Source organism: Oncorhynchus gorbuscha, linkage group LG06 (assembly GCF_021184085.1).
Source record: "Oncorhynchus gorbuscha isolate QuinsamMale2020 ecotype Even-year linkage group LG06, OgorEven_v1.0, whole genome shotgun sequence".
Taxonomy (NCBI): Eukaryota; Metazoa; Chordata; class Actinopteri; order Salmoniformes; family Salmonidae; genus Oncorhynchus; species Oncorhynchus gorbuscha.
The window spans coordinates 91,657,577-91,673,947 of record NC_060178.1 but is presented as its reverse complement, the minus strand read 5'-3'; the positions used below and the strand labels follow the sequence as shown (position 1 = coordinate 91,673,947).

At 42.9% G+C, this 16,371-nt stretch overlaps 1 protein-coding gene across 1 annotated transcript in view; it reads right to left on the bottom strand.

Annotated features, from left to right (window-relative positions):
• The window catches only part of LOC124038531 (SH3 domain-binding protein 1-like), a 17,622-nt gene extending 1,251 nt beyond the window's left edge, over positions 1-16,371 (bottom strand). Inside the window, exons 1-17 of the mRNA XM_046354538.1 lie at positions 16,118-16,371; positions 7,813-7,855; positions 6,787-6,891; positions 6,618-6,694; positions 6,415-6,526; positions 5,385-5,461; positions 5,017-5,104; positions 4,835-4,903; positions 4,633-4,723; positions 2,599-2,735; positions 2,357-2,465; positions 2,153-2,234; positions 1,963-2,043; positions 1,508-1,621; positions 1,154-1,251; positions 760-922; positions 284-639 (exon numbers count right to left, since the gene is read on the bottom strand). Coding sequence (XP_046210494.1) covers positions 284-639; positions 760-922; positions 1,154-1,251; positions 1,508-1,621; positions 1,963-2,043; positions 2,153-2,234; positions 2,357-2,465; positions 2,599-2,735; positions 4,633-4,723; positions 4,835-4,903; positions 5,017-5,104; positions 5,385-5,461; positions 6,415-6,526; positions 6,618-6,694; positions 6,787-6,891; positions 7,813-7,855; positions 16,118-16,164 — 1,849 coding nt within the window. The 5' untranslated portion in view covers positions 16,165-16,371. The remainder of the gene's footprint in view (positions 1-283; positions 640-759; positions 923-1,153; positions 1,252-1,507; positions 1,622-1,962; positions 2,044-2,152; positions 2,235-2,356; positions 2,466-2,598; positions 2,736-4,632; positions 4,724-4,834; positions 4,904-5,016; positions 5,105-5,384; positions 5,462-6,414; positions 6,527-6,617; positions 6,695-6,786; positions 6,892-7,812; positions 7,856-16,117) is intronic.

Below are 16,371 nucleotides of genomic sequence, written 5' to 3'. Positions count from 1 at the left end.
TAAACCTGTTGGTTGTGGTAGTGCAACAGTTATTTATGACAACAGTTTCGTCATTAGAAGCCGTTGGTAATTTTGGCCACTGCTGCCATAGAACGTTGCTTCCTGTGTACTAAAGTGGAACAGTACTTTGCCACTTATGCTGAGCTGGACTGTGACACACCACATGAGCTCTGTGGATGACTTCAGCACCGTCAATAAATAGCGTTAGCTAGCTACCACATGAGTTCTGTGTTTTACTATGCACCATTAGCATGTAATAGAATGGTCGTGGAGGGTCACCTACGTTTGTATGATGAGGTGATTGTCAGTATAGCTTTGGGGGAGTCCGGTGGGGCCTCTAAGATGGGTTCTAGTGATTCTGATTCAGGGCTCTGCTTCTGGGTCGGACTGCAGACAGACACCGGTGGTGGGGAAGGAACCAGGGTTGGGCCAGGAGACAGTTTGGGGCTGGGTAGTGGGGATGTGTTGTGAACCAGTGTTGGGCTTGAGATGGGAAACGTGCTCTGGGTCTGGACTGAGGTACGGGTAAGTGGGGTTGAGCTAGGTGGGTCTGAGGCAGAGTTCCCCCAGGTGGTGGTTCTATGAACAAAGGAGCCTGACTTGAAGATGAATAGACCTCCACTGTTCTGTGATCCTGAGCTGAGGAGGAGACGGTTGGTGTTAGATAGCACACTGTTATAATTAAAAAGTGAACAAGTAAACTCTGTTCAAATGCCTATTGACAATGTTTCATTCCTGTTCCGTCTGTGTGTGTGGTACCTGATTGTTTTACAGAGAGAAGGATGAGAAGGGGTAGAGGAAGAGCATAAGGAAGAGGAGGAGGTAGTTCTGGCAAGGTTCTCTTTCCCAGACTCTGAGGGTTCAGGTTCTAACAAGGTCAAATCTGAGACCCCAGGAAGATCAGGAATCTCAAAGTCCACCTCTGGAAAGGAACACAACATAGGTCATGTTGCATAAAAGATCCATAGACCTACCTAGCTTAGCTCAACACAGTAAGATAAACATGAATGGTCATAAGGCATTCAGGCAGCTCGCTCTGGTATCATAGTGGCGAACTTCCACAAATGTCATGCAAACCAACTCATCACTTAAAGGACTCCCAGTACTCCTCCCCGGAACATAAGAAAACATAATATTGAAGGTAGTACTGTACCTTCTGGAAACAGGCTTCTGGAGTATTTTATGAGAGGCTCAACCACCGCCACGACCTGGACAGAGGAGGCAGACGCCATGTCCAACAACGCTGCCTCCCTGAGAGAGAGAGGAAAATAGAGAAAAATAGACGCCGGTATAGAATTGGATGGAGGAGAGGAAAATTGAAGTAAGACAAAGAGAGAGGGAGGGAGAAAGAAAAGAGGTTAAAGTCAACTACTAAATAACACAGACCTATTCAGATTAGTAACAACAGAAAGTGACATCAGGAACAGCACTTAGACATAGGGCTAGTATGACAGCTAGACAGTGTGGTTCAGTTTCCTCTCTCTGTCACCGTGTCAGTAGTACCCACCCCTCCATGTGAGGCCACAACAGATTGGGACCCAGTACTATGGCAATGTTACTGGGACTCATCCTGTTAACCGCCTGCTGCTCTGACAGACATGACAGGAACTGTACCAGGTACCTAATAGAGGGGAGGAGGGAGAGAGAGAGAAACAGAGAGAGCGAGACGGAGACAGAGAGAGAGAGGCAGATAGGAAGATATTCACAATCATCACACACCCTGCATCATTCTTGAGTGTTTATAACTTCACACAGGAATCTTTCAAGATCACAGGAGGTTGGTGACACCTTAATTGGGGAGGACGGGCTCATGGTAATCGCTGGAGCCGAATTGAGTAGAATGGTATCAGATACATCAAACACATGGTTTGTTGCAATTTCATTCGCTCCGTTCCATACATTATTATGAGCAATCCTCCCCTCAGCAACCTCCACTGGTCAAGATCTGAGAGAGCTATGTACCGGAGGTTGTTGTAGTTTTCTGATGGTAACTTCTTCAGCACAATTTTAAACTGCTCAAGTTTGTCTGTCAATTCTTTCTCCCTAAATAATGACGGGGACAGGCAGAGAGACATTTTATGAGGAGAGAGAAATTATATAAAGACACTATAAACTGTATGCTTCTAAGATGTAGACCAATCAAGGACCTTACCCTGCTGCTTGAAACCAATCATTGTAGAGTTCAAAGGTCATGAGAGGTTCAGGCAGCTCTCTCAGGTAGCTTTTCAAAGCCCCTACATTGAAAAAATAGAAGATGCTGCTTAATGCCTACGTGTTGTTGTACTGTCAAGTAAACACATTTGAAACTTGAAAACCTTGAATAAGAAGTAGTTTCAACAGGGACATTCTTTCTGACCTGCGACTGCGTGAGGGTCAGTGAACTCGCTGTGGTTCATGACTCCTCCATCCAGACTGCTCTTCAGTCTCTTCACTACCGAGGCTGCTGCCGCCAGACGAAACAGACCCTGAGAGACAGATGGAGGGAGAGAGATAGAGACCAATTTTATCCAGGAGGGCATTATCGTAGACTGGCTAGTTAATTAATTAAATCCCGTTCACATGAATACCATGTAGTAGATGAATCATTTCAGTCCTCACCTCCTCCCTCATGCCGGTGTGCAGCAGCATGTGAACACACTCCTGGATGGGAACAGCGATCTCCCTGCCACTGTCATACAGGTGAGTCAGCAGGGGCTCCCCGTATACCTTCCCCCTAGAGTTGTTCTTCTGGGAGTCTGTGGTAACACATACTGGTGACACACTGGACAACACATTGGATAGGGTGAGTTACCTATGTACAGTAAGTAAGCCTGGGTATTGTAACTGCAAACACACATACTGTACACATACTCACACACACACACACACACACACACACACACACACACACACACACACACACACACACACACACACACACACACACACACACACACACACACACACACACACACACACACACACACACACACACACACACACATACAAACCTACTCATTCAAGGGTTTTTCTTTATTTGACTATTTTTACATTTAAGTCATTTAAAGACATCAAAACTATGAAATAACCAGGAATCATGTAGTAAACAGAAAAGTGTTAAAAATTCTTCAAAGTAGCCATTCACCTTGATGACATCCAGTGGAACAGTCACTTTAACTAGTGCTTTTCTAAATCTTGAAGAGGTTCCAACAAATGCTGAACACTTGTCCTTTTCCTTCAGGTATCCCAAACCATCTCAATTGGGTGGGGTTTCAGGTGTCTCCGGAAGGTGGTCATTGACTCCTTTCTGTCCTGGCGTCGTGAAGTGTTTTGTTCCACCTGTTGAAAAACAAAGATAGTCCCACTAAGCGCAAACCAGTTTTGACACTGTGCTGTGGTAGCCATGGCTGTTAAGTTCCTCAGTGGTAGGGAGGCAGTGCAGGCCAGAGGTGGATAAACGCCCCCTCCATGTTTGGATGTGTAGGGCCTGATGCAGAGCCTGGAGGTACTGATCTCACAAAGACACCAAAAATATCATATTTGGACTCATCAGACTAAAGGACAAGGTTTCCACCGGTCACCATGGTCTTGTTTCGGATGCAAGTCTCTTCTTATGGTGTCCAGTGGAGAGAATTCCACCATGAAGGCCTGATTCACACAGTGAACAGTTGATTTTGAATGGTTGAACACCAGATTATTATATTATAAGCATTTATTTAGTGGAAATCCCTGGAATAGTCCTGGCTAGTATGTCCCCCTAGTTGTCTCCAAATTTAATGGCACAGGCAGGGAGCCCAGACACACACACACACACACACACACACACACACACACACACACACACACACACACACACACACACACACACACACACACACACACACACACACACACACACACACATTTACATTTTTACATTTAAGTCATTTAGCAGACGCTCTTATCCAGAGCGACTTACAAATTGGTGCATTCACCTTATGACATCCAGTGGAACAGTCACTTTACAATAGTGCATCTAAATCTTAAAGGGGTGGGGGGGGAGGGAATACTTATCCTATCCTAGGTATTCCTTTAAGAGGTGGGGTTTCAGGTGTCTCCGGAAGGTGGTGATTGACTCCGCTGTCCTGGCGTCGTGAGGGAGTTTGTTCCACCATTGGGGGGCCAGAGCAGCGAACAGTTTTGACTGTGCTGAGCGGGAGCTGTACTTCCTCAGTGGTAGGGAGGCGAGCAGGCCAGAGGTGGATAAACGCAGTGCCCTTGTTTGGGTGTAGGGCCTGATCAGAGCCTGGAGGTACTGAGGTGCCGTTCCTCTCACAGCTCCGTAGGCAAGCACCATGGTCTTGTAGCGGATGCGAGCTTCAACTGGAAGCCAGTGGAGAGAATGGAGGAGCGGGGTGACGTGAGAGAACTTGGGAAGGTTGAACACCAGACGGGCTGCGGCGTTCTGGATGAGTTGAAGGGATTTAATGGCACAGGCAGGGAGCCCACACACACACACACACACACACACACACACACACACACACACACACACACACACACACACACACACACACACACACACACACACACACACACACACACACACACACACACACACACACACACACACACACACACACACACACACACACACACACACACACTATTCACCTGTTTGATTGTGGCTTTCTTTTAGCTCAGTAATGTTTCGTTCCAGGAAGTCATGGGAATTCTTATGATGTTCTGCTTGTAGTTCCAGCAGCTGAGAGGGCACAAACCAGGCACTTATCAAATTGAATTCCTAATAGCACATGATAATTAACAAAAGTAAAACACAACTTGAAAGAGAGGACAATTAGCGGGCCACACTCACACGAATGAAGTAGTTGGCATAGGCCTCTTCTTTAGTGGCAAAGTGATAGAGATCTGCAGAGTACTGATCCTGTAGAGAATGAATAGCCATACCAACAGTATGTATGTAAGAGGCTAAAACTACCGCAGGAAACAACAAAGGGTCTTAAACAGTTACACGTAATAGGAGTGACCATCCAACACCTTGATACTCTCCAGTTTCCTCCAGGCCTCCTCCACCTCTTCTTTCAGCCCGTCCTGCTTTGCCTGAGGGCCCGTACTGGCCTGGGACCTGAAGGGGCAAAATCATTAATGATCGGAAGCCAGAAAGAAAACGAGAGGACACAATGGAGATACTGATCAAAGGTAGTTATTATAGATGTATAAAGGAACTATACACTGGTGGGAGGAGCTATAAGAGGATTGGCTCAATGTAATGGTTGGAATGGAATAAATGGAACTGTGTCAACCACTACCTCCACTGGTCTGGAACATATAGGGTCTGTCACCTATCCGGTGACAATAAAACATCTTAAAGTGCTAAATACAATCACACAGAATGCGTGACCCACTTGTTGAGTGCATTGTGCCAGTCCATTGTGAGTTTTGCAAACTGCTTCTTGTTTTTGAGAATCTCTGGAAGGTCTTCCTACAGATGGAAACAGAGTTAGTATTTATATGCTAAACAACTAATCAAAAGGCTACCCAGACTATTTGCATTTTTTTGCGCTGCTGCTACTCGCTGGCTGTTCATTATCTACACTGTACATAGTCACTTTACCCCTACCTACATGTACAAATGACCTCAACTCAGTAACAGTACCCTCTGTGTCATGTTTTGTCTTATATTGTCTTGTCATTTTGCTTTCCCTTCTGTTCGTTTCCCCCTGCTGGTCTTATTAGGTTCGTTCCCTTTTTCTCTCTCCCTCCCTCTCTCTCCTCCTCTCTCTATCGTTCCGTTCCTGCTTTTCACACCTGTTCCCTATCTTGCCCTCTGATTTGAGTCCCTATTTCTCCCCTTGTTTTCCGTTTCTGTCCTGTCGGATCCTTGTATGATGTTCGCCGTGCTGTGTCTTTGTCTCGCCCTGTCGTGTCTTGTTTCCCTCAGATGCTGCGTGTGAGCAGGTGTCTGAGTCTGCTACGGTCGGTGCCTTCCCGAGGCAACCTACAGTTAATGGTCGAGTCTCCAGTCTGTCCTCGTCACTACGAGTGGAATTAAGTTTTTTATGTTTTGTTTTCTGCTCTGATTGTCCAGGAGTATTGCCTATATCCTTTACTGGAATAAAGACTCTGTTTTCGCCAAGTCGCTTTTGGGTCCTCATTCACCTGCATAACACTCTGTATATAGCCTGGATATTGTTAATTTATTGTTGCTCTTTTATTTTTTTACTTTATTTAGTAAGTATTTTTCTTAAAAACTACATTGTTGGTTAAGAGCTTGTAAGTAAGCATTTCACGGTAAGGTGAAGGTAAGGTAACACCTGTTGTATTCGGCGCACGTGACAAATAACATTTGATTTGATTTGATGTGATACTACATAATCACAAACTTTCATTTTCGTCCAAAAGTGTCTGAAAGCTTCTTGCTCCTGCAGCCCTTACCTCACTGAGCTTATTGAGAGGCTCCAAAACCTCCTTCTCCAGCTTCAGCTCAAATTCAGCCAGTGTTTTGGCAAGATGGTTCTCCATGAAACAACACATCTCCAACACTTTCCTATCAGAGAGGAAATAGGCTGATTGATTAATTGACTAATGTTTGACTGATCATTTGGATGATGAATAAATGGTTTGGCTCCATAAAGTACCTGATAGAAGAGTCTGCATCAAAGTCTTTAAAGCTCTCAGCCATGCTAACAGAGAGCAGCATGAGAGGGAGTTTTTTCTGGAGAGAGACATAGTTTTGTATTGATAATCATAACAGATGTAAGTCAAGTCAAAGGGAAGGGATGAAAGGTGAAAAAGAGGAGATGTTACCATTCGTCTCTCTGTGTCCAGCCCTAGTTGACTCTGCAGACAGCCAAGCAGCTTCTTGTGAATAACCTGCGCTGCCTTCTTGGCTGGCTCCACCCGCTGCTCCACCTAAGACCAATGAAAATGACAGATATAGAGTGTGTCTTATGTTCACAGTGTGAGCTAGGTCCCAAATGTATTCACCCTTCACGTAGTGATCTGAACGACTGCTATCCCCTTTATAATCTGCCTTAATGCACCATAACCAGATCCTCTATCCTCCTCAATCCCCCTCCTCCTCTATCCTCCTTTATAATCAGCTTCAACACACCATAACCAGATCCTCTATCCTCCTCAATCCCCCTCCTCTATCCTCCTTTATAATCAGCTTCAACACACCATAACCAGATCCTCTATCCTCCTCAATCCCCCTCCTCCTCTATCCTCCTTTATAATCAGCTTCAATACAGCATAACCAGATCCTCTCCCCCTTTATAATGAGCCTGAATGTACCATAACCAGATCCCTATCCCCCTTTATAATGAGCCTCAACTCACCATAACGAGATCCTCTATCTCCTTTATAATCAGCCTCAACTCACCATAACCAGATCCTCTATCCCCTTTTATAATCAGCCTCAACTCACCTATCCTCCTTTCCCTTTATAATCAGCTTCAATACAGCATAACCAGATCCTCTATCCTCCTCAATCCCCCTCCTCCTCTATCCTCCTTTATAATCAGCTTCAACACACCATAACCAGATCCTCTATCCTCCTCAATCCCCCTCCTCCTCTATCCTCCTTTATAATCAGCTTCAACACATCATAACCAGATCCTCTATCCCCCTTTATAATGAGCCTGAATGTACCATAACCAGATCCTCTATCCCCCTTTATAATGAGCCTCAACTCACCATAACGAGATCCTCTATCTCCCTTTATAATCAGCCTCAACTCACCATAACGAGATCCTCTATCCCCTTTTATAATCAGCCTCAACTCACCATAACGAGATCCTCTATCTCCCTTTATAATCAGATTTAACTCACCATAACCAGATCCTCTGTGAGAAGGTCAGTGGCATCCTGTGATCTGTTGATAAGAATTAAAAAAGGCTTTCAGGCCATTTTTGTTTTGCAGTGTGTTGCAGTATGTGCATTTATTATGGATCCCCATTAGTTCAGCAGCCACTCTTCTTGGGGTCCAGCAAAGTGCAGCTCTATGGGAGATTAGTACACATGTAGCTCTTCCACTGTCAGTCAGATGAGATCAACATCCTAAAGTTAGAGTGGAGGCTAATGCTGTGGGCTGCTGTGGTTTAGATAGGAAGCAGGCCAGATAGAGAGGGGGGAAGGGGGGGGGGTGGAGGAGAAGTTGGCTGATGAGGGCTACTGCTCAAGCCACCCCCTGTGGATAGGTCAGGTACCCCCAGGGGTCCTAGTACCCATGGTTGAGAACCACTGCCCTAACCCACCGTTTTAGGTTACTTACAGGTGAAGATGGAAAGACAGAGAGTGAGTGAGAGAGACAGGCAAAGAGAGAGAGAGAGATGAATTTGTATTGTTTATTTAACTTTGTTTATTATCTACTTCACTTTGCATTGTCAATGTTAACATGTTTCCCATGCCAATGAAGCCCTTGAATTGAATTGAGAGAGAAAGACTGAGAGAGAGAGAGAGAGAGAGAGAGAGAGAGAGAGAGAGAGAGAGAGAGAGAGAGAGAGAGAGAGAGAGATACAAATATTAGAATCAACTATTAAAGACTAACCCAAAACGTGTTAGACCAACCCCCAAAAAGGCCTGTGGTGTTGATGGTATACTCAATGAAAGGATAAAATATACAGACAACAAATTTCAAATTGGCTATACTTAAACTCTTTAACATCATCCTTAGCTCTGGCATCTTCCCCAATATTTGGAACCAAGGACTGATCACCCCAATCCACAAAAAAGGAGATAAATTTGACCCCAATAACTACTGTGGGATATGCGTTAACAGCAACCTTGGGAAAATACTCTGCATTATCATTAACAGCAGACTCATACATTTCCTCAGTGAAAACAATGTACTGAGCAAATGTCAAATTGGCTTTATACCAAATTACTGTACGACAGACCACGTATTCACCCTACACACCCTAATTGACAAAAAAACAAAAAAACAAAGGCAAAGCCTTCTCATGCTTTGTTGATTAAAAAAAGCATTTGGCTCCATTTGGCATGAAAGTCTGCTATACAAATTGATGGAAAGTGGTGTTGGGGAAAAAACACAAGACATTATAAAATCCATGTACACAAACAACAAGTGTGCTGTTAAAATTGGCAAAAAACGCACATTTCTTTCCACAGGGCGAGGGGGGGGGGTGAGACAGGGATGCAGCTTAAGCCCCACCCTCTTAAATCTATATATCAACGAATTGGCGAGGGCACTAGAACAGTCTGCAGCACCCGGCCTCACCCTACTAGAATCTGAAGTCAAATGTCTACTGTTTTCTGATGATCTGGTGCTTCTGTCACCAACCAAGGAAGGTCTACAGCAGCACCTAAACCTTCTGCACAGATTCTGCCAGACCTGGGCCCTGACAGTAAATCTCAGTAAGACAAAAATAATGGTGTTCCAAAAAAGGTCCAGTCGCCAGGACCACAAATACAAATTCCATCTAGACCCCATTGCCCTAGAGCAGGGGCTCCCAAACTGGGGTACACGTACCAATGCCGTCGGGGGTACGCCAAATAAAAATGTGATTTGAATTTTGATATATATATTTTTTAATTATTCACATTTTTAAACAGTACATTTATATTTTCCAACGGGGCTATACATTTGGGTGAGTTTTTTCTCACCTGAGTAGCCTCGTTTCACTGCCAAAAATAAAATTAAACCATCTACTGTTCAGAAAAATAACAACACAATGTCAAATACAGGTAGCCTAGTCAAATTATTAACATCCAATCACATTAACTGTTACTCTGTCGCAGGAAACCTTCCCTCTTGCACAGACCTTTATAAATGAAATATGATAATTAGAAAAATAAGCCACAGTGTCACGCCCTGGTCTTAGTATTTTGTGTTTTCTTTATTATTTTGGTCAGGCCAGGGTGTGACATGGGTTATTTATGTGGTGTGTTTTGTCTAGGGTGGGGGGTTGGGGGGGTTGTCTAGAAAAGTCTATGGCTGCCTGGAGTGGTTCTCAATCAGAGGCAGGTGTTTATCGTTGTCTCTGATTGGGAACCATATTTAGGCAGCCATATTCTTTGAGTGTTTTGTGGGTGATTGTTCCTGTCTCTGTTTGCACCAGATAAGGCTGTTTAGGTTTTCACGTCATGGTTTTTGTATTGTTCGTGTTAATCTTTTATTAAAGATTAATCAAAAATAACCACGCTGCATTTTGGTCCTCCTCTCCTTCACCGGAAGAACCTTAACACACAGGAGTTTTTTGAGCGAGAATAAAGACTACTTTCGAGCAGTAAGATATATATAAAAGCAACAGATACCATTAATTAGAAGGAGCTAGAACTTTCTTATATGGTGAGCTACCGAGTGGCTAGGACAGGCAAGCCTCATACTATTGTGGAGGACTTAATTCTTCCTGCTGCCGCGGATATGGCTGGGACAATGCTGAGGGAAAAGGACAAACAAATATATACAGACAATGCCTTTATCAAACAACACTGTTTTACGACGCATTAGTGACATGGCTGGAGATGTTTTGAAACAATTACTGCTTCGCAAACATGCCAGTGAATTATATGCCTTACAGCTGGATGAGTCAACAGACGTGGCAGGCCTGGCACAGCTCCTGGTATATGTCAATTACGTTTATGGGTGGTCAGTTAAGAAAGACATCCTCTTCTGCAAACCACTGAAAACCAGGACAACATGGGAGGTTATTTTTAAAGTACTGGACACCTTTGTGACATCAAATGGACTTTGGTTGTCAAGCTGTGTTGGTATCTGCACTGATGGTGCAAAAGCCATAACAGGGAGACATAGGGAGTGGTAACGCTCATGCAAGCAGTTACTCCCGACGCCACTTGGGTAAATTGCAGCATCCCCCGAGAGGCTCTTTCTGCCAAGGGAATGAATGACAGCTTGAAAGACGTTTTGGACATTAGTGAAAATGGGTAACTTTGTTAAGGCAAGGCCCTTGAACGCTCGTGTATTTTCTGCATTATGCAATGATATTGGCAACGACCATGTAACGCTTTCACAACATACAGAAGTGTGTTGGTTATCAAGGGGCAAAGTATTGATAGTTTTTTTTATTTATTGAGAGACGAGCTTAAAGTTTTCATAACTTGTCTGACCGCTTGCATGATGACGAGTTTCTCACACACTTGGCCTATCTGGGTGATGTATTTTCTCACCTGAATGATCTGAATCTAGGATTACCGCGAGACTCTGCAACTATATTCAACGTGCGGAACAAAAGTGAGGCTATGATTAAGAAATTAGAGCTCTTCTCTCTCTGCATTAACAAGGACAACACACAGGTCTTTCTATCATTGTATGATTTTTTTGTGCACAAATTAACTCAAGCTTAAGGACAATGTAAAATGTGATATAGCGAAGCACCTGAGTGAGTTGGGTGCGCAATTACACAGGTACTTTCCTAAAATGTACAATACAAACAACTGATTCATTCTCCCTCTCATGCCCTGCCTCCAGTCCACTTACCGATATCTGAACAAGAGATTCTCATTGAAATTGCAACAAGCGCTTCTGTGAAAATGGAATTTAATCAGAAGCCACTGCCAGAGTTTCTTGCCTTGGCAAATGGTGCTGTTAAGACACTGGTGCCCTTTGCAACCACGTACCTATGTGAGAGTGGATTCTCTGCCCTCACTTGCAGAAAAACTAAATACAGGCACAGACTGTGTGGAAAATGATTTAAGACTGAGACTCTCCAATACAACCCAACATTGCAGAGTTACATGCATCCTTTTAAGCAAACCCTTCTCATTAACCTGTGGTGAGTTATTCACCATTTTTTATGAACAAATAAGGTGTTATATGTAAGATGGCTACATAAAGAGCAAAAGTATTATTTGTGCCCTGGTCCTATAAGAGGTGTTTGTCACTTCCCACGATCCGGGTTGTGACAAAAGCTCACCCTCATTCTTATGTTTAATACATGTATCGTATAGTGTGTGTGTGTGTGGCAGGCTTGCAATGATGGTAAAAAACAATATTTGAGAGTGCGCTGACCCTGGTGCTAGAGAGGGTACGCAGTTGGAGGTTGAATGTTTGAAGGGGTACGGAACTATAAAAAGTTTGGGAACCACTGCCCTAGAGCAAACAAATAAATTCCACATACCTCGGCCTAAACATCAGCACCACAGGTAACTTCCACAAAGCTGTGAACGAGCTGAGAGACAAGGCAAGAAGGGCCTTCTGTGCCATCAAAAGGAACATAAAATTCAACATATCAATTAGGATCTGGCAAAAAAAAAAATTTATTCAGTTACAGAACCCATTTCCCTTTATGGTTGTGAGGAATGGGGTCCGCTCATCAACAAAGAATTCACAAAATGGGACAAACACCAAATTGAGACTGCATGCAGAATTCCGCAAAAATATTCTCAGTGTACAATGTAAAACACCAAATAATGCATGCAGAGTCTCTCTAAGAAAAAAAAACACCATTGTAAATACAACCCATATTTATGTTGACTTATTTTCCCTTTCGTACTTTAACTATTTGCACATCATTATAACACTGTATGTAGACAAAATATAACATTTGAAATGTCTTTATTATTTTGGAACTTTTGTGAGTGTAATGTTTACTGTACATTTGTTTTTGTTTATTTCACTTTTGTTTATTATCTATTTCCCATGCCAAAAAAGCCCCTTAAATTGCAACTGAATCGAGAGAGAGAAAGGAGAAAGAGAGTTGATTTGTGTGCGTTATAATGCTTCAATTATACAGTACAAGTAACAAGTTTGGACACACCTACTCATTCAAGGGTTTTATTTATTTTTACTATTTTCTACATTGTACAATAATAGTGAAGACATCAAAACTATGAAATAACACATATGGAATCATGTAGTAACCAAAAGATATATTTTACATTTTAGATTCTTCAAAGTAGCCACCCTTGCCTTGATGACAGCTTTGGAATGCTTTTCCAACAGTCTTGAATGAGTTCCCACATATGCTAAGTACTTTTTGGCTGCTTTTCCTTCACTCTGCGGTCCAATTCATCCCAAACCATCTCAATTGGGTTGAAGTTAGGTGATTGTAGAGGTCAGGTCATCTGATGCAGCACTCCATCACTCTCCTTCATTGGTCAAATAGCCCTTACACAGCCTGGAGGTGTGTTTTGGGTCATTGTCCAGTTGAACAACAAATGATAGTCCCACTAAGCTCAAACCAGATGGGATGGCGTATCGCTGCAGAATGCTGTGGTAGCCATGCTGGTTAAGTGTGCCTTGAATTCTAAATAAATCACTGACAGTGTCACTAGCAAAGCTCCCACCACGTCATCACACCTCCTCCCCGCTTCACTGCGGGAACCACACATGCAGAGATCATCCGTTCACCTACTCTGCGTCTCACAAAGACAGGGCTATTGGAACCAAAAATCTCAAATTTGGACTCATCAGACCAAAGGACAGATTTCCACCGGTCTAAGGCCCATTACTCGTGTTTCTTGTCCCAAGCAAGTCTTCTTCTTATTGGTGTCCTTTAGTCGTGGTTTCTTTGCAGCAATTCGACCATGAAGGCCTGATTCACACAGTGTCCTCTGAACAGTTAATGTTGAGATGTGTCTGTTACATTTATTTGGGCTGCAATTTCTGAGGCTGGTAACTCTAATGAACTTATCCTCTGCAGCAGATGTAACTCTGGGTCTTTTCCTGTGGAGGTCCTCATGAGCGCCAAAAACATCACAGAGCTTGATTATTTTTGTAACTGCACTTGAAGAAACTTTCAAAGTGTGTGCAAAGCTGTCATCAAGGCAAAGTGTAGCTGCGTTGAAGAATCTAAAATACAGTATAAAGCATATTTATTTGTTTAACACTCTTTTGGTTACTACATGATTCCATATGTGTTACTTCATAGTTTTGATGTCTTCACTATTATTTAAAATAAAGAAAAACCCTTGAATGAGTAGGTGTGTCCAAACTTTTAGCTGGTACTGTATGTCGGGTTTTTCTCAGTTTTAGTTTAGAATTTGTATCATGTTAAGTATTAGCCACTATCGGGAGCCACCATCAGTAATTCCCACATACATTTAGAACTGTCACTTTAGTGTTAGTTTCCTTCCATTTGTAGCCCACATTTAGCATAATTCCATTCCATTCCGTTTACTTTTCTGTCTTCTGTCACGGCCTTGTAAATTGTTCCTGGGGTCGCTAGCATTAGTGGATTGTCACGCCCTAACCATAGAGAGCCCTTGGATTCTCTATAGCGGTTTAGGTCAGAGTGTGACTAGGGGGGTGTTCTAGAATGTATATTTCTATGTTGGTGGGTTGTGTATGGTTCCCAAGTAGAGGCAGCTGGTAATCGTCGCCTCTAATTGGGGATCATATTTAGGAATCCCTAACTCCCTAACGCTTATTTTGAAGTTCGTGACATGATAATATTAGGCTAACGTTGTGCAATAATTTGGGACATGTAGCCTATTTGAATCATTATGGAACTCAGACTACACATAGCAGTTTAAACCCGGAGCCTGGCACATGGTTCACAATGACTGGACAGTTGAGAAGAAGAATAGATTTAGTTGGCTTCCTGTCATTGATCCTAAAATTCTGAACCCGTTCTCTCCATTTATTCTAGTAAGTCTATTATAAGTATAAGTAAAGGTACACCTTATTTAAAGGGATGGCTTAAGATAAATGTACGGAAAACTCTATTGAATGAAAACTCCATGAGAAAATCTGTTGGCCAGCAAGTGGGAGTGTGTTTAGCAATATTATTGAACTAATTCAGCCCACGCAGGGGACCCACGCCTGCAAAGCCCGTTATGCGCCTGCAGAAGGTACATCTGAATACCAAATACTGAGAAGTGCATAGGAAAGGTGTGCATTTCATAAGTCTGAATTGGGCTCATTGAGAGCAGTGTGATTGATAGCAGTGAAACAGCTGCAGTGTAGCTTTGAACCCCAACTCAGGTCACAACTAGGTCACATGATTAGCACCTAAACATGTGAATTTGTGTCTTTTGATTGAAATCTATAACAGGAGATATTCCCACCATCTTTGTGAAAGTACCTATGACATCAAGAGCAAGTTCCCTCTTTTGTGTCACTCACTCTCATTTCAACTTTCCTGTTACAACACCAGATGGACACTACATTTTTTCTAGAACTTTCTATTTCTACATTCAACCATTTTCCAACTGTTTTTTATTTTCTTCAACTAAACAAAAGTTCAAAGTTGTCTGCCTGTGTGTGTGTCTTGATAGTTACGGTTACAGTCAGTCAGTCAGTGAGATGAGTGTAGGTAGCTGCTCATCTGAAGTGGCTCTCTCCTGGTGCAACCTCCCTGTTAGTTAGCAGGGCATGTCAATATTCTGAAAACACGTCAGTGGAAAGGAGGCCTGCAAACACACAGCTGGTCTGTGGCAACCTGCTGCAGACACCCTCAGCTCTCAGCCAGGATAGCGTGGGTATCGACGACCCAACGTGGGTGTTCAATGACATATTTCAGCTAATCTGCAGCATAATCTACTACATACACATATAGATTTGGCTTTTGTAAATGTCACATTATTAGGTCAAAGGTCAGCCAGGGGCACAGTTGACTTTTGAGATACATGGGATATCTTGTGGGCGGGGGTGTGCTTTCAAGTTTACACTTTAACCCATTATGTCACAGGCCACATACAAAGTAAAACATGATTTAAACACACTGCACTTGTCATCTCGCCCATTACACTATCTAAAACAACTGTTCATTGTTATGACTGATCTCCCACTCATCCAGACTAAACATTACAGTTATCCACTATTCTCACCTGTCTGTCTGATTCATAACATTGTTCTTCTTACTTTCATACTAAGGATGGCTTGACAATAACAAACTCAGATTTACTTCAGACACCAAAGATGCCCTTTCCTAAGCAGAACTCAGCTGACTCTTCTTAACAAACTCCTCACTCACCAAGAGTTTGTCTAAATGTTTTCCCTCCAACACACAGGTGCTCACAGTGAAAATAAGACTAAAACTTAGAACCAGACTAGAGTCTAGATTGTCACAAAACTTGATACATGTAGCATTGGTTACAGAAGCACATTAACTCATGATTGTATTCCCCATTTTATATTGTTAGCTCTATTTTCTGTAATAACTAACCCCCCCCCCCCAAAAAAAAGTCCAAAATGGCACATGAAAGTACTTACTTCCCCACAGATCCTAACTGCTTTAAGAGGTTGAATGATTTCAGCATTGTTGCACAGGAGTCAACCCTCCTCTTACAAACTATCCTTCTGTCTTGAACTCCAGCCAGGACTTCAGTCAGGTATCACCTTGCCAGTGACTGTACTATTTCAATTAGCAAGCACCAATGCAAGTGTTTTTCTTCTGTGTGTGTTGTGAGTGTGCGGCTCTGTCATCCAGCAGTATTCGCTCTTGTTTCGGAAATGTGACTGTCACA